Raw genomic sequence first — 22,214 nt, 5'->3', positions numbered from 1 at the left:
TTCTGCCCTGCAAACCGGTTCATCTGACGTATTAGTGTTTACATGTCAATCCCAATCTCCCAATTCATCCCACCACCACCACCCCACCCGCCACTTTCCCCCCATGGTGTCCATATGTTTGTTCTCTACATCTGTGCGTCTATTTCTGCCCTGCAAACCGGTTCATCTGTACCATTTTTCTAGGTTCCACACACATGCGTTAATATACGATACCGGCTTAAACCCAAATTTGTACCCCATCCGCAGTACAGATGATTTTATGTTCAGCCCAATTCCTGGATACCTACTTCTTTTTTTTTTTTTTTTTTTTTTTTGCGGTACATGGGCCTCTCACTGTTGTGGCCTCTCCCGTTGCGGAGCACAGGCTCCGGAGGCACAGGCTCAGTGGCCATGGCTCACGGGCCCAGCCGCTCCGCGGCATGTGGGATCTTCCCGGACTGGGGCACGAACCCACGTCCCCTGCATCGGCAGGCGGACTCTCAACCACTGCGCCACCAGGGAAGCCCCTGGATACCTACTTCTAAATTTATAATATTGGTAGATCTTACATACTCCTAACGATGCCCGAAATCTTTTTTTGAATGAGGCAAGAAATGAAATGGAATTAAATGTTCCTTTGTGTTTTCACTGCATACAGGTTTCACTTCTACAACAGCATTTGTTTCATTCTGCTGTATTTGATTCACTCTTTACAGTTTACCACATATGTTCCCAAAAGACAGGTACTGGGTATTACAAAAATTAACATTTGTATATTGCTTTACAAAGTGCTTTCACATCTATCATCTCATTTAAATCCCACAACAACCCTATGATGTATGATTACCAACTACACTCTACTAAGATAAGAAACTAAAGCACAGGGAGGAGAATTAATAAGCATGAAGCCAAGAGCTAGAACCCCAAACCAAGTTCTAGCACTAAGTGCTATGCTCTTTCCACCAAATTGCTTCTTTTATTCACCATTCTTTCCCACTCAGTGATCAACCTAGTTGGGTGTCCTGATCAACACATGGTGGGTCTTCTGGTTCTTGTTTTGTTTTCTAACAATAAAAATGAAGGACTAGGCACAATAGGGTTTAAAGGAATTCTAAAAGGTCACAGGCACTCTTTCAATGCTTGCATCCATTTAACAAGTTTTTTGTTCAGTCTCTGCTTGGACACCTCAAGGGCTAGAGGAGTTCAGTACCTGCTGAAGCAGCCATGGCTCAATTAATATGAAATTTTGCCATCCATAATTTCTACCTGTTGGTTATGGTTCTCAGGCACATATAAGTCCAATTCTCCAATGTCTGAAGATAGCTGTCATGTCTACCACCCCCATTCAAATCTTCCCTCCTCAAGCACTGCAGATGTGGTAGGGAGAAAAATGAGGCCCTGATGGCAGGGATACTTACACAGACACAGGTATTATACAAGATGCTCAAACAGTCCTTGGACATTTCATCACTTACTGAAAGTGAAAGGGGAATAACTGGTTATTTTTCTCATTGGAAAGATAGTGTAACAGAACTGAATCTTTGAACAAAGAATTGTTCCTCATAATCCCCTCCAAGATGATTATTTTCCTTTGAGCATATCTCCTTCCAGTCCTTATTCACCAAAGAGTTTCATGGTGCCCGCATCAGAGCCTACAAACCAATTTGTATACTGCTTTTCAGTTTGATATAGTATTATGCTTATTATGTTCCATAGTCTTCATAATTTCAACCTGTTGTGGTGTTATCACTTAGTAAGCAATGTTCCCTTTATAGCTTGATTAGAATTATATCCAGGGTTTAAAAAATTTTTCTATTTAAATAGACTAGAAATAAACAACATAACATATAGTCCTTTTATGCTTGTGTTGAACTGGTTCCCTAAGATACATTTCCAAAAGCAGAATTATGAGAATCCAAAGTAATTGGATTGTTATAAATTTCCACTGAAAATTCTACTAACAGCAAACAAGGATGTCATTTTTACTACAGACTCAACGTGTTTTGTTCTGTTGTTATTTATGTTGGGTACCAATAAAGAACTAGTTACTTCTCTGTGAGCAGGAACAGGAGAGTACGACAAAAAGGAAACTAAATTTTCAAGTCCTCAAAACTGGGAGATGATAAAATTGAGTATGAACCATGGATAAAGTGTTTTGTTTGGCATTACTTTTATTTTTAAAAACTGTTTCCATTCATTCCTATGCTGCCACAAACTCTAAAATGTTAGGCTTCCCTCCAAGATCCCAGTGGGCAGCCCTGCCAAGCTAGCTTGACCAGAAGGGCTATCTGACATAAATCTTGAGACAGTGCAGATGTCCTGTATCCCTCATCACCACTTTTCAACAGTGCAGATGTCCTGTATCCCTCATCACCACTTTTCAACCTACGGGGGCTTTTTGGTTTATTTATTTCATGACTTCAGAGTGGGTTGGAATACCAAATCAGTATATCTCAGTACTTCTAGACCTTTCATTTTCAAAGGGAACTGGAATTCACTCATTCATCAAGTATTTATTCAGCATCCACTCTAGAGCAGATACAGAATATACAGCGGTTAGCAAAAAAAAAAAAAAGACAAAGCCTCATGGAACTTATAAATCTAGTGGGGGAAGAGAGAATAAATATAAGTACACCAACAAGTAATTACAAGATGCTACCTGCTATGAGGGTAGAGGACATGAAGACCAATTTAGATAGGATACAAACTTGTGACATAAAAGATGAATATGAATCCTCTTAACTAGTACTACACGTACAAACAAGGCCTTACATAGTATGTCATGTTGATGTTGGGGAGAAAATTTTTTTAATTAAAAAAAAAGTGATATTTGTAGTAGAGCATTCATCAGATGTTAACTGATCTCTGGCCTTTAATGCCAAAGTAAGTGTGCTTACTCATTTTTTAAAATTATCAACTGACTACCTAAAAATAATATTTGCAACATGTGTAAGTTATAGAGAATAATAACAGAATAATACCCATATACCTACCACCCAGTCCAAGAAATAATGTGCTACCCTAAACACTTTGACTTTTTACCATACACATTCTGGTAATGACTGAACTTTTCACAAAGAGCTTATATCACTTTTATAACAACAAAAACAAGACAATAATTTAAAAAAATAAAACAAATGATCTTACCAGGCTTTTCCTTACTCTCTCAATTAACTATATGAGAAATAAGAATTTACAAAGAAAACATGAAAGCTGAAACCAAGGACTATTCGAAACTACAAAGATGCAATTCTTTTAGCCCAACAGTTTTCACACTTTTTCTTTTAAAGCACTAGACTTATATTTCTACCAAGTATAAAATAAAGAGAGCTGCTTAGTTAGGGGCGGAGAGTGTCCTACAGCCAAATGTAAGGCATGTCCTCATTGTTAAGAGTTAGGAAGGGAAAGAAGAGAAACTCCTGGGAATTACCATCATAACAGCAAGTTAGGAAATGAGTACCAGTGGCTGATAAGTATACTTACTTTTCAGTTTCTGTCCCCGAATAGAGATTGTAGGCCTCATAAGAATTTCTACAAGGAGCTATAAAAAAAAAATTGGATAAAACCTTCAAAATTCAAAGCACAACTTACAAAACAATCTTTGCCATGACAACTCATGGCCCAAATATCTGTCAGGGTACTGCAAGAGCCTCTTGCTCCCAACACAGGCAGAAGGCAGTGAAGTTTAGGGAAATGAGCACTGTACCAAGAGTCAGGAAACCTGGGTTCTAGTTGCAGCTCAGCCACCTATTCCCCATGTAAACTCGGGCAAGTCAGTGTCCCTCCATGGCCTCGGCTCTAGTTTTTAAAAATAAGAATGTTAGGGCTTCCCTGGTGGCGCAGTGGTTGAGAGTCCGCCTGCCGATGCAGGGGACACGGGTTTGTGCCCCAGTCTGGAAGGATCCCACATGCCACGGAGCAGCTGGGCCTGTGAGCCATGGCCCCTCAGCCTGCGCGTCCGGAGCCTGTGCTCCACAGCGGGAGAGGCCACAACAGTGAGAGGCCCGCGTACGGCAAAAAAAAAAAAAAAAAAAAAAAAAAAAAGAATGTTAGATTAGTTAATCTCTGGGGTCCAACGTGGCTTTAATTTTTTAAAAGCTGAAGAACATCTTCACTATGATTCCTCTTTTGCTTTAGAATATTTGTGTTCTTTTTATAAACATAAGTTTATAAAAAGAATCACAAAAGATATACCATAAACTGTTAATACTGATTTCTACAGGGGGCTGGGGAGTATATGCATTCATTTTTCATTTTACATACTTTTAATACAACACATAATTTTGTTTAAACTGTTTACAATAAATATGCATTTTAAACCCATTCTGTTGTAACAAAGGACAGTTTATAATGATAAAAGGGTCGATCCATCAGGACGATATAACAATTATAAACATATATGCATCTAACAACAGAACCTCAAAATACATGAAGCAAAAGCTGACAGAACTGAAGGAGACAATTCAAAAATAATAGCTGGATAATACCCCACTTTCAATAATGGATAGACAATGAGGTATTACCAAAAATATAGAAGACTTGAACACTATAAACCAACAAGCTCTAACAGACAGCTATAAAGCATTCTGCCCAGAAACAGCAGAATATACATTCTACTCAAGCACACATGGAATACACACACACACACACACACACACACACACACACACACACAGGAATACTACTCAGCCATAAAAAAGAATGAAATTTTGCCATCTGCAGCAACATGGATGGACCTAGAGGACATACACACACACACACACACACCACATACACACACAGGAATACTACTCAGCCATAAAAAAGAATGAAATTTTGCCATCTGCAGCAACATGGATGGACCTAGAGGACATTATGCTAAATGAAATAAGTCAGAGAAAGACAAACACTGTATATCACTTGTATGTGGCATCTAAAAAAGTAAAACAAAATAGTGACTATAACAAAAAAGAAGAAGACTCACAGATACAGAGAACAAACTAGTGGTTACCAGTGGGAGGGAGGGGCAATATAAAGGTGGGAGAGTGGGAGGTACAAACTAGTAAGTCTAAGATAGCCTACAAGGATGTATTATACAACATGGGGGATACAGCCAATATTTTACAATAACTATAAACAAAGCATAACCTTTAAAAATTGTGAATCACTATATTGTACAACAACTATACTTCAATAAAAATGCAAAAAATAAATTTCTCTTAAAAGAAAAAAAAGGGAATTATCTCAAACCAATAACCTAATCTTTCACTTCAATTCACTGGCAAAAGGGGTGCAACACAAACCCAAAGCAAGCAGAAGAAAAGAAGTAATAAGGATTAGAATAGAAACTAATTTAGCAGAGAATAGAAAATAACAGAGAATATCAACAAGATCACCACTGACTTTATAGAAAACAAGAAATACCTTCCTCCTGATGAATACTTTTAACTATTATATATAATGCCACACTAAGCATCTTTGTATACAAAGCCTTATCTCATTTTGACTTATGTCTTCATGAGAGATTCACATAAATGGAAACAACAGGGCAAAATGAGTAATGATCTTTAAGGTTTTGAGGCATACTACACAAATATTTTTGAAAAGAGGTGCCCCACTTTTCACAGTCATCAAAGAAAAGTATAAGATATTCATCTGCATAGGTTATTATATTTAAAATAAATTCTCTTAAAATAGAGGATGGACTATGTCAATGAATAAATTAAAAGTCCCTGAATGCCAAGTGATGGATCATACCTGGCCCACAGACATAATTCACGTGGTCTACATCTACTGAAAAGCTGGGAGATTCTACATAAAAATCTAGATTTCCTACATCCCTGAGGGCAAAGGTCAATAGGAATGGAAGTCATTTCCCCATAAAAGCAGGCATGCACTCTCCAGTTCATCCTAGTCCCTGAAGTCATTTAATTTATGCAGATCTCCATTTTTTTTCTTTTTTCTTTTTTTTAAAAATTTATTTATTTGGCTGCACTGGGTCTTAGTTGCCACGTGCAGGATCTTCGTTGCAGCATGCGGGATCTAGTTCCCTGACAAGGGATTGAACCCGGGCACCCTGCACTGGGAATGTGGACTCTTAACCACTGGACCACTAGGGAAGTCCCAGAGAGACATACCTTTTACTTTGTACCTTAAAAAAAAGGGATACATATATATATATATATATTTTTTTTAATTTTATTAATTTAATTAATTTATTTATTTTTGGTTGTGCTGGGTCTTAGTTGCGGCATGCGTGTGGGATCTAGTTCCCTAACCAGGGAACAAGCCCGCGTCCCCTGCATTGGGAGGTGAATTCCTAACCACCGTGCCACCAGATCAATTTACATAAATCAATTATTCTAGTGTAAAAGCTTTGGTGCTTCAATACATGTGAATACCACTGAGCTTCTAAAGATGAAAATTCTGGGGACTTCCCTGGGGGTCCAACGGTTAAGACTCTACCTTGCAGTGCAGGGGGTGTGGGTTCAATCCCTGGTTGGGGAACTAAGTTCCCACATGCCACGTGGCCAAAAAAAAAAAAGCTATGCCTGTAGTGATAGTTACTCTGTAACTCTGTAAATACACCAAAAATCATTGAATTGTACAAGTAAAGCAAGTGAACTGTATGGTATGTAAATTATAACTCAATTAAAAAAAAAGATGAAAATTCTGAAATGTTTGCTATAAATTCTAAAATGTTTCCTACCTCCTATTTCCAGAGTTAAATTCCCAAGCCATTAAGTAGCAGTAGTAATAATAAACAACAACTTACATCAACACCTCCAAACAAATCAAAAATATAAGTATTTGGATAAGTGGTTTCTTGGGTAAGTTTCCTCTCTTCAGTAACAAATGCCATAGCCTCCATGGAGAGAAGAGGAGAAATTTCCTAGTGAAAAAGCAAACAGAAAGACATTCAGTTTAGTATCCAACACAAACCAGACACGAAAACAACAGTTTGCATTTTAGTCACAACTTGAACTCCCATGAGGTCAAAGACAATGAACCATAAAAAAAAAAAAAAATCTTACAGAAAAGCTGATATAATAAAAGTTGTTGTAATAGTAGTAATAGCTAACTTATTAAACGCTTATTATGTACCAGGCATGGTTCTAAGTACTTCATCTATTACCTACTTTAATCCTCACAACCCAATGATATAATAGTAATTTATCAGCCCAATTTTACAGATAAGGAGACTGAGACACAAAGAAGTTGTCAATGTCAACCTGTATGTGACAGAGTCAGGACTTAAACCTAGGAAGTCTGGTTCCTGAGTCTGTGCTTTCAAAAGAAAGCAGAACTATTTGGGGTGAAACAGGAGATAGGATAGGAAGAATATAATAGGGCCCTACTCATTATGCTCCCTTCTCAGGAACCTCGAGGGAAGATGGAACACAGTGGGCTAGAGCAGTAGTTCTCACACAGCGATGAGCATCAGAATCATGTGAAGGGCTTGTTAAAACCCAGACTGCTGGGTCCCACCTGCAGTTTCTGATTAATAGGTCTAGGGTGGGGCCTGAGAATGTGCATTTATAATAAGTCTCCAAGTGATGCTGATGTTGGTCCAGGTACCATACATCAAGAAAAAGCAGACCCCTCTCTTATGGATAATCTATTATATGCCAAGCACTGGGTTTCTATACTTTAGCCCATTTAATCTTTAAAACAATTCAGTGAAGTGAATGTAGTTTTACAGGTGAAAAACAAAATCACAAAGTGGTACAAGATGACATAATTAGTAAGTGACTGAACTACTTTTTCTGGGTTTCATTTCTCTCATTTATAAAACTAGAATGTAATTCTGCTGGCAACATGGTACAATGGAAACTGGTTTCAGGAGTAAGACAAATCTGGGCTCACAGCAATAATAGCCACGTGACTTTGGGCAGGTTATGCGGAGTCTGTTTTCTCAACTGAAAAAGGGAATGGAGAAGACATCTGGATTTGCCTGCTCAGTATCTCCTTTTCTCTTCCTCAGGCAAAAGCCCTACTTCTGTGGAGGAACATGAGGCCACACACAGATGTCAAGATAAGAAATGGACAGCCTAACTCTATCTGGCCCCTCAGTTCACATCTGTGCTTTCCGATTACGTGAGACAATAAAAGATCTTTTTTGCTAATCTGAGTGGGTTACCTGCAATCAAAGTATTTTGGACTAATACACTAATACCACCCATCTCACAGAGTTATCATAAAAATTAAATATGCCTGGTACACAGTAAATTTCAAATAAGTATTTGCTGAGTGCATAAAGAAATGATCACATAGCAAGCACTCAAAATATTAATTTCCCTCTTTCATCTACCTCATATCTCAGAGATTTTGCAGGAATCAAATGAAATAATGCATTATTCCTTGCAAAATGTTTTCAAACAAGTGTAAGACACTATAATTATTTCTATCCTAATCAGACTGTGAGAAGATCAAGAACACAAAAGGTCTTTTTTTAAATTAAACTTTTATTTGGGAATGATTTTCAACTTACAAAAAAGTTGTATAGGCAAAACACCTCTTTTTTTAAAAAGATTTATTATTTATTAATTAATTTATTTATTTCTGGCTGTGTTAGGTCTTAGTTGCAGCATGCAGGATCTTCGTTGAGGCACGCGGGATCTTTCGTTGCAGTGTGCAGGTTTCTCTCGAGTCGTGGCGTGCGGGTTTTCTCTTCTCTAGTTGTGCCGCGCGGGCTCCAGGGCACCTGGGCTCTGTAGTTGTGGCATGCGGGTTCCAGAGCACGTGGGTCCTGTAGTTTGCGGCACGCAGGCTCTCTAGTTGAGGCACACGAGCTCAGTAGTTGTGGCAAGTGGGCTGAGTTGCCCTGCAGTATGTGGGATCTTAGTTCCCTGACCAGGGATCGAACCCGCGTCCCGCCAGTGGTAAAGGTGAATTCTTTACCACTGGACCGCCAGGGAAGTCCCAAAACATCTCTTCTCAAAGGTACAGACTAAACTTTTTGGCCCTATTATATTTTTAAATGACTTCTTATGTGATATAATAAACAGAACTTCACCTCTGAAAAACATTATATCATTTCATTATGATCAAATGTAACTTGCACGGGTTTTAGCTATATTAGAGCCAGTAATCTAAATTCAAAGTAGGACCCACCTCCCCATGCTGAAGTCTGACCTACTAAATCAGAAACTCTGCCGGTAGGGCCCAGCACTCTGTGTTTTAACAAGCCTTCCAGGTGACTCTGATACACACTCAAGATTGAGAACAACTGCCCTAGATGTCTATGCATTCTTTCCATACCTCTCCCAACCACCAGGCCCAGTCCCTTCATCTTTATATGCTACTCATAATTATCAACAGCCACAAGGCTACTTCTTGAACCTTCAGCAAAATGGGATCTTTTAAATCCTGTTGAAAAAGAATGTAACCTAATCCCAGGGCACAGGCCTCCTTAATTAAGCAAGCAATGATACAAAACAAATGTGAATAAAACTCAAAAGTATATACACAGGAAACTTAATGGTGATTATCTCTGGGTGGTGGGGGATTATTGGTGATTTTTATTCTCTTGTTTGCAGTTTTTCTGAACTTCCCAAATTTTCTATAGCTTATGCAATAAAAACAGGCTATTTTAAAAAGTAGCTGGAAGAAGAGAAAAAAACCAGACACCTTGTATCATCTGGAGTCCCTGAACACAGTCCCTCCAAGTTCCCTAACAGTTACCTTGAGGATGTTCTGGCACTCAATGAAGTCACTGTGGAGGTGGCTGGTTGCATACAGCTTAAGGAGCAGCTGAGGAATTCCACTCCATTTGGACTGTTTGTCCCTCTCCGTCAAAAAAGTTTCAGTGAACTGTGAGGCAAAAGAAAAAAAAAAAAAAAGAGAAAAATTTTACTGGTGAGGAAAGAACTACTAGCATATACAGCAAAAGAGAGCAGCTGGCTCCCAAACCCACCCAGGACAAATAATTCAAAGGTCTTTCTAGAAACGTTCAGAAGTTCCCCAACAGCCTGCAAGATAAAAGTCCAGCTCCTTGTTTGTGATACACACCCTTCCTAATCTATCACCTACTTTCCTCTCTAGCTTCATCTCTTTCCCAGTGCCCGCTCTAGGCTCCAGATGTACATGCTCTCTCTCTGTGCCTCTCTGCACATGCTCTTCCCCTGCCTACAGAGCTGTGTACCTGTATATATGGTATGCCACCTGTGTGGGGAGAAAATAAACCTAAGGTCGGGGCAAGGGGGGTAACTATTTACGGACACACTCATATACAGTTGACCCTTAAACACAGGTTTGAACTGTGTGGGTCCTCTTATATATGGGAGTTTTTTCAACAGTAAATACTACAGTACTACACAATCCACGATTGGTTGAATCCGCAGGTACAGGGAAACTGCAGGTATAGAGGGCCGATTCAAAGCTATACAAGAATTTTCAACGGTGGAGGGTCAGTGCCCTGACCCCCTGTATTGTTCAAGGGTGAACTCTACTGCCACAGAACATCTTTGGATGTCTTTTCTATCTGGAAAGCTCCTTCTCCTCCCTGTCTTTTCTACCCAGAAAGCTCTTTCTCCTAAATGCAAGCCAAAAAACCAGAAATTTTCCTTGATTGGCCTTCCCCTCTCTCCTTTCTAAGAGTCTGGGGCCTTATCTAACATTTATCATATTGTATCATAATTACTGGCTCATTTGTCCCCCCCTCCTGTAGACCACAAGCTCCTTCAGAGTAGGTACCAAGCTGTGTTTATTGTGCACACCTTCTTTCTCTCAAAGAATGCCAGGCACAGATCAGACACTCAGTAAATGTGTGAAGGCATGAGCAATAGCCTAGTCTAATGACAGGTTCATTAATCAATATGACAGTGTCTACTTTGGGGACACAGCATTATCAGGCGCCAGAAGTCAATTATTTTCACGTACACTTGTCCCTCAATTAGATCAAAAGTTCACTGTAATTTATTACAGGACATGCAGGTCTTCAATAACATCTTAGCCTATCCGGACGCATATCAGTCCTATGACCTTGAACAAGTCACATTATTCTTCCTGAGCTTGTTTTCTTAGATTGTAAAAATAAGATAATACAGGGGTAATGGGAGGCAATGAGATGTTTGTGAAAGTAATTTGTATTAGAGTGAACCATAGGAAATTACCACTTCCGTAGGTCTAAATGATTATCAGAAATTTTATATACTTCAAGCAAGCTCAAATCAAGGCAAGCCCCAAAACTATGAAAAAACATCTTTCCCTTCCTTGAAAGGAAAGAAAGAGAAGACGATAATGGTTTCATGGGACTCAGCAAAAGCAGTGCTTACAGACAAATTTATAGTTATAAACATTTATATTAAAAAGGAGAGAGGATCTCAGATGATCTTATCTTCCACCGTAAGAAACTAGGAGAAAAAAAGGAATAAACCAAAGCCAAAGCAAGCACAGGGAATTAAAAAAGATCACTGCAAAAATAAGTGATATAGAGAAAAATCAACAAAATCAAATTTGGTTCTTTGCAAAACCAACAATATTGAAAATAGTTACAGTGACCAACTCACACTGACTCAACTATATTCAGGAATGAAAGAGAGGACACTACTACCAATTTTAAGGAAATAAAAAGGTTTACAAGGAAGTACTAGGAGCAGCTGTATGCCAACAAACTACATAACTTAGATGAAATATACAAATTCCCAGAAAGACACAAACAACAGAAACTGACTCAAGAAGAAACAGAAAATCTGACATACCTACAACAATTAAAGTGATCAAATTAGTAATTTACTAGGAAAGGAAGAAAGGGAGGGAGGGAGCAAGTAAGGAAGGAAAGAAACTACCCACAAAGAAAAGCCCGAGTCCAGATGCTTCACTGGTAAATTCTACTGAACATTTAAAGAGAAATTAGCAAATACTTCACAGACTCTTCCATAAAACAGAAGAGGAGGGAACAGGTCCCAACTCATTCTATGAGGCTACTATTACCCTGATACCAAAACCAAACAAAGACATTAAAAGAAAACTTACAGAACAATATCTCTGATGAATATAAACAGAAAAATGCATAGCAAAATAGCTGATCCTTGAACAACATGGGGGTTAGGGGTGACAACTGCCCATACAGTTGAATTTTACAATCAGCCCTTTATCAACGGTTCCACATCCACAGATTCAACTGCAGATCGTGTAGTACTGCAGTAAGTATTTACTGAAAACAATCCACGTATAAGTGGACTCATGGAATTCAAACCTATTGTTCAAGGATCAGCTGTGCCAGCAAACCAAATCCAACAATATGTAAAAAGGATTATACAACACAACAAAGCAAGATGCATGTCAGGAATGCAAGGTTGGGTCAAACACGAAAACTAATCAATGTAATCAACCTGATAAAGGGCATTAATCAAAATTCCACAGCTATCATCATAATTAACGGTGAAAGCCTGAAAGGCAAATATATTGTAAAGGCTGAGGATCAACCACTTAAATAAACTGTATGAAGATTAAAAGACAAAAAATTGTAAAGTCAACTGTAACTATAATAAACAATAAAGGGATAAACATAAAGATATAAACTATGACATCAAAAATAAAATGTGAGGGAGAGGAGTAAAACAATGTAGATCTTTTAGAATGCATTTGAACTTACATGACTATTAGTTTAAAACAAGTCAATACAGTTGTAAGTCAACATATATGAACCTCATAGTAACCACAAATCAAAACCTAAAATAGATACACAAACACTAGGGAAAAAGGAACACAAGCATGCCACTAAAGAAAATTGTCAAACCACAAAGGAAGAAACTAAAAGAAGAAAAAGAGAACAGAGGAGAACTACAAAAACAACCAGAAAACAAGTAACAATAGGGACTTCCCTGGTGGTGCAGTGGTTAAGAATCTGCCTGCCAATGCAGGGGACACAGGTTCAATCCCTGGTCCAGGAAGATCCCACATGCTGCAGAGCAACCAAGCCCATGCGCCACAACTACTGAGCCTGCGATCTAGAGCACACACGCCACAACTACTGAAGCCCACATGCCTAGAGCCTGTGCTCTGAAACAAGAGAAGCCACTGCAATGAGAGGCCCGCGCACTGCAACAAAGAGTAGCCTCTGCTCACCGCAACTTGAGAAAAGCCCACGTGCAGCAACGAAGACCCAACGTGGCCAAAAATAAATAAATTTTTTTAAAAAGAAGGAAAGAAGGCCCTGATCGTTTTAAAAAAAAAAAGTAACAATAAGTACAAACAACGCAGTACGTACATACCTATCAATAATCATTTTAAATGTCAATGGACTAAATGCTCCAATCAAAAGACATAGGGTGGCTGACTGGATAAAAAACCAAGACCCATCTATATGCTGCTTATAAAAGACTCATTTCAGAGCTAAAAACACACCTGAAAGTGAGGGGATGGAAAAAGACATTTCATGCAAATGGAAATAACAAGAAAGAATACTCATATCAGACAAAATAGACTTTAAAGCAAAGTATATAACAAAAAAAGAAGGGCATTATATAATAGTAAAGGAACCAACAGAAGAGAGAATATAACACTCATTTACATATATTCACCTAATACAGAAGCACCTAAATACATAAAACAAACATTAACAGACATAAAAGGAGAAGTTGACGATAACACAATAATAATAGGGGATTTAACACCCCACTTACATCAATGGACAGATCACTGAGACAGAAAATCAATAATGAAACAGTGGTCTTAAATAACACATTAGACCTATTGTACCTAATAGGTATCTACAGGACAGTCCATCCAAAAAAATAACATACATTCTTTTCAAACGCACATGGAACATTCTCCAGGAAAGACCACATGCTAGGCCACAAAACTAGTCTCAACAAATTTAAGTGCATAGATAATTATGTCAAGCATTTTTTCTGACCACAACAGTATGAAACTAGAAACCAATTACAAGAAGAAAAATGGGGAAAAAACACAAACAGGTAGAGACTAAATTAAACTACCAAAAACCAATGGGTCACTGAAGAAATCAAAGAGGAAATCAGAAAATACCTAAAGAATGAAAATGGAAACACAACGTTCTAAAATCTGTGAGATGCAGCAAAAGCAGTTCTAAGAGGAGAGTTTATAGTGATACAGGCCTATATCAAGAAACAAGAAAAATCTCAAATGAAGAACCTAACCTACTATCTAAAGGAATTAGAAAGAACAAACAAAGCCCAAAGTCACAAAAGGAAGGAAATAATAAAAATCAGAGAGGAAATATATACGAGAAACCAAAAAAACAATAGAAAAGATCAATGAAACCAAGATCTAGTTTTTTTTTCAAGATAAAACGAAACTGTTATGCCTTTAGACAGAAAGAGAGAGGACCCAAATAAAATAAGAAATGAAAGAGGAGAAATAACTGATATCACAAAGATACAAAAAAATCACAAGCCAATATTATGATCAGTTATGTACCAACAAGTTGGACAACCTAGAAGAAATGGACAAATTTCTAGAAACATACAACCTTCCAATACTGAATCAGGAAGAAACAGACAATCTGAACAGCTTGATCACTAAGAGTGAAACTGAATTTGAAATTTAAAAAACTTCCAGCAAACAAAAGTCCAGGACCAGACAGCTTCACAGGAGAATTCTACCTAACATATAAAGAAGAAATAATACCTATACTCAAACTATTCCAAAAAATTGAAGAAGATGGAACACTCCCAAATTCCTTCTACCAGGCCACCATTACCCTGATATCAAAACCAAAGACACTACAAAACAAAATTACAGGCCAATATTTCTGATGAATATAGATGCAAAAATCCTCAACAAAATACTAGCAAACCGAATTCAACAATATATAAAAATGATCATACATCATGATAAAGTGAGATTTATTCCAGAGATGCAAGGATGGTTCAATATCCACAAATCAATCAGTGATACACGACATTAACAAAAGAATAAAAAATCACATGATCGTCTCAACAGATACAGAAAAAGCATTTCACAAAATTCAACATACATTCATGATAAAAACTCTTGTCAAAGTTGGTATACAGAGAACATATCTCAACATAATAAAGGTCATTTATGACAAACCCAGAGCTAACATCATACTCAACAGTGAAAAGCTGAAAGATTTTCTTCTAAAATCAGGAAAAAGACAAGGATGCCACTCTAGCTACTTCTATTTAATGTAGTATTGGAAGCCAGACCCACAGCAATCAGACAAGAAAAAGAAATAAAAGGTATCCACAGTGGAAGGAAAGAGGTAAAACTGTCACTATTTGCAGATGACATGATACCATATATAGAAAACCCTAAAATTTCCACCAAAAAACTATTAGAATAAATGAATTCAATAAAGTTGCAGAACATAAAATTAATACAGAAATCTGTTGCTTTTATATACACTAATAATGAACTATCAGAAAGAGAAAAAACAAGAAAACAATCCCACTTAAAATCATACCAAAAAGAATACCCAGAAATAAACTTAACCAAGGAGATAAAAGACTTAGACTCAGAAAACTATAAAACACTTACGAAGGAAATTAAGGATGATACATAGAAATGGAAAGATATACTGTGTTCTTGGATTAGAATGATATTGTTAAAATGTCCACACATCCAAAGCAATCTACAGATTTAATGCAATCCCTATCAAAATACCCATGGCATTTTTCACAGAACTAGAACAAATTCCTAAAATTTATATGGAGCCACAAAAGACCTTGTATTCCCACAGCAATCCTGAGGAAAAAAGAACAAAGCTGGAGGTAACACACTCCCTGGTTTCAGACTATACTACAAAACTACAGTAACCAAAACTGCACAGTACTGGCACATACATGCAGACTCACAGATCAGTGGAACAGAATAGAGAGCCCAGAAATAAACCCCCACACTTATGGTCAATTAATTTACAACAAAGGAGACAAGAATATACAATAAGAAAAGACAGTCTCTTCCATAAGTGGTGTTGGGAAAACTGTACAGCTACATGATAAACAATGAAATCTGTAACAAACACTGTAAACCAACTATACTTCAATAAAATAAATTTTAAAAAAATTTGAACATTTTCTCACACCATATAAAAATAAACTCAAATGGATTAAAGACCTAAATGTAAGATTGGAAACCATAAAACCCCTAGAAGAGAACACAGAAAGAACACACTTTGACATAAATCATAGCAGTATGTTTTTGTACCAGTCTCCTGAGGCAAAAGAAACAAAAGCAAAAATAAATAAATGGGACCTGATCAAACTTAAAAGCCTTTGCACAGCAAAGGAAACCATCAACAACATGAAAACGCAGAACCTACTGAATGGGAGAAAATATCTGCAAATATATGACTGATAAGGTATTAATATCTAAAATATTTAAACAGTTCACACAACTCAAATAAAAAATACAAACAACCCAATTAGCACAAATTAGCAGAAATTAGCTTAACATTGTAAATCAACTATACTTTAATAGAATAGAGGAAAAAAATATAAACAGCCCAATTTAAAAATGGGTGGAAGACCTAAATAGACATTTTTTGCAAAGAAGACATAAACATGGCCAAGAGGCACATGAAAAGATACTCAACATTGCTAATCATCAGAGAAATGCAATACAAAACCACAGTAAGATATCAGTTCACACCTGTTAGAATGTCTATCATCAAAAAGTCTACAAATAACAAATGTTGGGGAGGATGTGGAGAAAAGGGTACCCTAGTACACTGTTGGTGGGAATGTAAATTGTTTCAGCCAGTACAGAAAACAGTACAGAGGTTCCTCAAAAAAACTGAAAACAGAATTACAGTATGATACAACAATTCCACTCTTGGCTATATATCTGAGGAAAATGAAAACACTAATTCAAAAAGAAACATGCACGCTAATGTTCACAGCAGCACTATTTACAATAGCCAAGATATGGAAGCAACCTAAGCGTCCATCAACAGAAGAACAGATAAAGAAGATGTGGTATACATATACAACAGAATACAAGGTTTCAGGATACAAAATCAATATACAATATACTCAGCAATAAAAAAGGATGAAAGGACCTAGAAGGTATTATGCTTAGTGAACTAAGTCAGACAGAGAAAGACAAACACTGTGTATTATCACTCATATGTGGAATCTAAAAAATAAAACAAATGAGTGAATATAACAAAACAGAAACAGACTCAGATATTGCGAACTAGTGGTTACCAGTGGAAAGAGGGGAGGGGCGATAAGAGATACAAACTACTATGTATAAAATAAATAAACAAGAAGGATATTTTGTACAGAACAGGGAAATATAGCCATTATTTTATAGTAACTTTAAACAGAGTATAATCCCTAAAAATACTGAATCACTATGTTGTACACCTGAAACAATATGATACTGTAAATCAACTACACTTCAATTAAAAAAAGAAAAGGAAAAACTGGGGAAATCTGAATAAAGTATGGACAAAAGTTCAGGACCAGATGGCTTCAGAGGTGAATCTATCAAACATTTAGAGAAGAGTTAACACCTATCCTTCTCAAACTCTTCCGAAAAACTGCAGATGGAGGAATACTCCCAAACTCGATCTATGAGGACATCATCACCCTGATACCAAAACCAGACAAAGATATCACAAAAAAAGAAAATTACAGACCAATATCACTGATGAACATAGATGCAAGAATCCTCAACAAAATACTAGAAAACAGAAACCAACAACACATTAAAAAGATCATACGTGGGACTTCCCTGGTGGCACAGTGGCTAAGAATCTGCCTGCCAATGCAGGGGACATGGGTTTGAGCCCTGGTCCGGGAACATCCCACATGCCGTGGAGCAACTAAGCCCACGCGCCACAACTACTGAGCCTGCACTCTAGAGCCTGCAAGCCACAACTACTGAGCCTGAGTGCCACAACTACTGAAGCCCGCAAACCCAGAGCCCAGGCTCCGTAACAAGAGAAGCCATCGGAATCAGAAGCCCGTGCACTGCATGAAGAGTAGCCTCCACTCACTGCAACTAGAGAAAGCCCACACGCAGCAATGAAGACCCAACACAGCCAATAAATAAATAAATTTATATATATCTATAAAAAGATCATACACCATGATCAAGTGGATTTATCCCAAGGATGCAAGGATTCTTCAACATATGCAAAACAATGTGATACACCATATTAAAAATTAAAGAAAAAAAGCATATGATCACCTCAATAGATGCAGAAAAAGATTGTAACAAAATTCAACACCCATTTATGATAAAAACTCTCCAGAAAGTGGGCATAGAGGGAACCTACCTCAACATAATAAAGGCCATATATGACAAACTCACAGCAAACATCATTCTGGTGATGGTGTGGGTGAAAAACTGAAAGCATTTCCTCTAAGATCAGAAACAAGACACCGATGTCCACTCTGGCCACTATTATTCAACATAGTTGGAAGACCTAGCCACAGGAATCAGAAAGGAAAAAGAAGTAAAAGGAATACAAATTGGAAAAGAAAAAGTAAAACTATCACTGTTTGTAAATGACATGATACCATCCATAGAAAATCCTAAAGATGTCACCAGAAAACTATTAGAACTAATCAATGAATTTGGTAAGGTTGCAGGATACAAAATTAATGCACAGAAATTGCTTGCATTCCTATACACTAACAACAAAAGATCAGAAAGAGAAATTAAGGAAACACTCCCATTTACCACTGCAACAAAAAGAATAAAATACCTAGAAATAAACCTACCTAAGGAGAAAAAAGACCTGTACTCAGAAAACTATAAAACACTGATGAAAGAAATCAAAGATGGCATAAAGAAATGGGGAGATATACCATGTTCCCGGATTGGAAGAATCAATACTGTGAAAATGACTATACTAACCAAAGGAATCTACAGATTCAATGCAATCCCTATCAAACTACCAAAGGCATTTTTCACAGAATTAGGACAAAAAAATCATACAATTTGTATGGAAACATAAAAAAGACCCTGAATAGACAAAGCAATCTTGAGAAAGAAAAACGGAGCTGAAGGAATCAGGCTCCCTGACTTCAGACTATACTACAAAGCTACAGTAATCAAGACAGTATGGTACTGGCACAAAAAACAAATATAGATCAATGGTACAGGATAGAAAGCCCAGAGATAAACCTACACATGTATGGTCACTTAATCTATGACAAAGGAGACAAGAATATACAATGGAGACAAGACAGCCTCTTCAATAAATGGTGCTGGGAAAACTGGACAACTACATGTAAAAGAATGAAATTAGAATACTCCCTAACACGATACACAAAAATAAACAAAAAATGGATTAAAGACCTAAATGTAGGACCAGACACTATAAAACTCTTAGGGGGGCTTCCCTGGTGGCACAGTGGTTGAGAGTCTGCCTGCCGATGCAGGGGACATGGGTTCGTGCCCCGGTCCGGGAAGATCCCACATGCCGTGGAGCGGCTAGGCCCTTGAGTCATGGCCGCTGAGCCTGCACGTCCGGAGCCTGTGCTCTGCAACGGGAGAGGCCACAACAGTGAGAGGCCCGTGTACCGCAAAAAAAAAACAAAAAAAAAAAACACAAAAACTCTTAGAGGAAAACATAGGAAAAACACTCACTGACGTAAAACACAGCAAGATCTTTTATGACCCACCTCCTAGAGTAATGAAAATAAAAACAAAGATAAGCAAATGGGACCTAATTAAACTTAAAAGCTTTTGCACAGCAAAGGAAACCATAAACAAGACGAAAAGACAACTCACAGAATGGGAGAAAATATTTGCAAACAAAGCAACAGACAAAAGATTAACCTCCAAAATATACAAACAGCTCATGCAGCTCAATATCAAAAAAAAACAAACAACCCAATCAAAAAATGGGCAGAAGACCTAAATAGACATTTCAGTAAAGAAGGCATACAGATGGCCAAGAGGCACATTAAAAGATGCTCAACATCACTGTTAGAGAAATGCAAATCAAGACTACAATGAGGTATCACCTCACACCGGTCAGAATGGCCATCATCACGTCGGTGGGAATGTAAATTGATATAGCCACTGTGGAGAACAGTATGGAAGTTCCTTAAAAAACTAAAAATAGAACTACTGTATGACCCAGCAATCCCACTACTGGGCATATACCCTGAGAAAACCATAATTCAAAAAGACACATGTACCCCAATGTTTACTGCAGCACTATTTACAACAGCCAGGACATGAAACAACCTAAATGTCCATCAAAAGATGAATGGGTAAAGAAGATGTGGTACATATTTATAACGGAATATTACTCAGCCATAAAAAGAAATGAAATTGGGTCACCTGTAGAGATGTGGATGGACCTAGAGTCTGTCATACAGAGTGAAGTAAATCAGAAAGAGAAAAACACATATATATGGAATCTAGGAAAATGGTACAGATGAACCTCTCTGCAGGGCAGGAATAGAAAGGCCGACCTAGAGAACGGATGTGTGGACATGGGGGGGAAGGGGAGGTAGGATGAATTGGGAGATTAGATTTGACACAAATACACTATCATGTGTAAAACAGATAGCTAGTGGGAACCTGATGTATATAGCACAGGGAGCTCAGCTCGGAGCTCTCTGATGACCCAGATGGATGGGTTTGGGGGTGGGGACGGGAGGTCCAAGAGGGAGGGGATATATGTACACATATAGCTGATTCACTTCACTGTACAGGAGAAACTAACACAACATTGCAAAGCAATTATACTCCAATTAAAGAAATTTTTTAAATAAAATAAAAAATAAAATGAATGAATATAACAAAACAGAAACAGACTCACAGATACTGAGAACAAACTAGTGGTTACCAGTGGAAAGAGGGGAGGGACAATAAGAGATACAAACTACTATGTATAAAATAAATAAGCAACAAGGATATTTTGTACAGCACAGGGAAATATAGCCATTATTTTATAGTAACTTTAAATGGAGTATAATCCATAAAAATACTGAATCACTATGTTGTACACCTGAAACAATATGATATTGTAAATCAACTATACTTCAAGTAAAAAAAGAAAAAGAAAAATTGGCGAAATCTGAATAAAGTATGGACTTTACTTTTAAAAAAAGTGAAAGCCTGAATGATTTCCCAAAATGATCAAGAAAATGACAAAGACGTTAATCCTCACCACTTCTATTTAACATTGTACTCTAGATTCTAGCCAGAGCAAAAAGGCAAGAAAAAGAAATAAGGGCATGCGGACTGAAAAGGAATTTGTAAAACTATATTTACAGATGCTATTATCTTGCATACAGAATATACTAAGGAACCCCTACAGACACACACACACACACACACACACACACACACACACACAAATTAGAGCTAATAAATGAGTTCAGCAAGATTGCAGGATACAAAATCAATATACAAAAATCACCTGAATTTCTACACACCTGCAATGAAGAATCCAAGAGTGAAAATAAGAAAGCAATCCCATGGGTGTGCTCAGAGCAGGGGTCTGAAGAAATGGCTCTTCTGTTTACAACACACCCAACAGGAACCTGGGTTCACTGTGACAAGGGGCACAAAACTTGTGGCCTTCCTATGAACAAATACCCAATATGTATCCCCCTGCACTTTTACGTGGCTACCAGGCAGGACCAGTGGGAAAGGGCTCAGTACTGGAAGGAAATCTACAGTATTTAGTGGGGGAGTTTGCCACCTAGAGCCTGTCCAGTCCATGAGTGGGTGGGCCATGAGTGGTCTTACAGGCATTAGGGCTTTGAACCCCTCTCGTCAAGGAAAAAAGAAAAATAGATTCCAACTATATGCCATTCTGGAAAAGGCAAAACAATGGAGACAATAAAAAGATCAATGGTTGCCAGGAGTTTGCGGGGAGAGGGGAGATGAATACACAGAGTACAGAAGTTTTTATGAGCAGTGAAAATACTCTGTATGACATTATAATGATTTTATGTCATCATACTTTTGTCCAAACCCACAGAGCGTGCAACACTATTCACTTCATTATAGTGAACCCTAAGGGGAACTAGGGACTTTGGTGATTATGATGTGTCAGGGCAGTTCAGTCTTGGTTAAAAAAAAAAAGTCTTAAAAAGAATTAACACGCAGGGTAGACGTTTTTGGCAAAACTTTTGTTTCACTTTTATATATGTATACATATTATATATGTGTGTGTGTTGGATTGTGATATAAAATGTACTTTTTAGATTAAAAAATTTGCAGGTTGGGGCTTCCCTGGTGGCGCAGTGGTTGCGCGTCCGCCTGCCGATGCAGGGGAACCGGGTTCGCGCCCCGGTCTGGGAGGATCCCACATGCCGCGGAGCGGC

At 37.7% G+C, this 22,214-nt stretch overlaps 1 protein-coding gene and 1 non-coding gene across 6 annotated transcripts in view; one reads left to right on the top strand and one right to left on the bottom strand.

Annotated features, from left to right (window-relative positions):
• The window catches only part of TRPC4AP (transient receptor potential cation channel subfamily C member 4 associated protein), a 79,585-nt gene that overhangs the window by 46,200 nt on the left and 11,171 nt on the right, over positions 1-22,214 (bottom strand). For all 5 annotated transcript variants that reach the window (XM_055089898.1, XM_055089897.1, XM_024128301.3 and 2 more), the window contains exons 2-5: positions 9,643-9,771; positions 6,734-6,850; positions 3,463-3,520; positions 1,398-1,453 (exon numbers count right to left, since the gene is read on the bottom strand). In XM_055089898.1, the coding sequence (XP_054945873.1) occupies positions 1,398-1,453; positions 3,463-3,520; positions 6,734-6,850; positions 9,643-9,771 (360 nt within the window). The remainder of the gene's footprint in view (positions 1-1,397; positions 1,454-3,462; positions 3,521-6,733; positions 6,851-9,642; positions 9,772-22,214) is intronic.
• LOC112066236 (small nucleolar RNA SNORA11) lies at positions 21,361-21,489 on the top strand. The gene has a single exon (XR_002892492.1). It is a non-coding gene; the product is annotated as a small nucleolar RNA SNORA11 (small nucleolar RNA).

The sequence above is a fragment of the Physeter macrocephalus genome, chromosome 14, assembly GCF_002837175.3.
Source record: "Physeter macrocephalus isolate SW-GA chromosome 14, ASM283717v5, whole genome shotgun sequence".
NCBI lineage: Eukaryota > Metazoa > Chordata > Mammalia > Artiodactyla > Physeteridae > Physeter > Physeter macrocephalus.
Note: the sequence above shows the minus strand (reverse complement) of the source record. Positions and strands in the feature narration are given on the sequence as shown.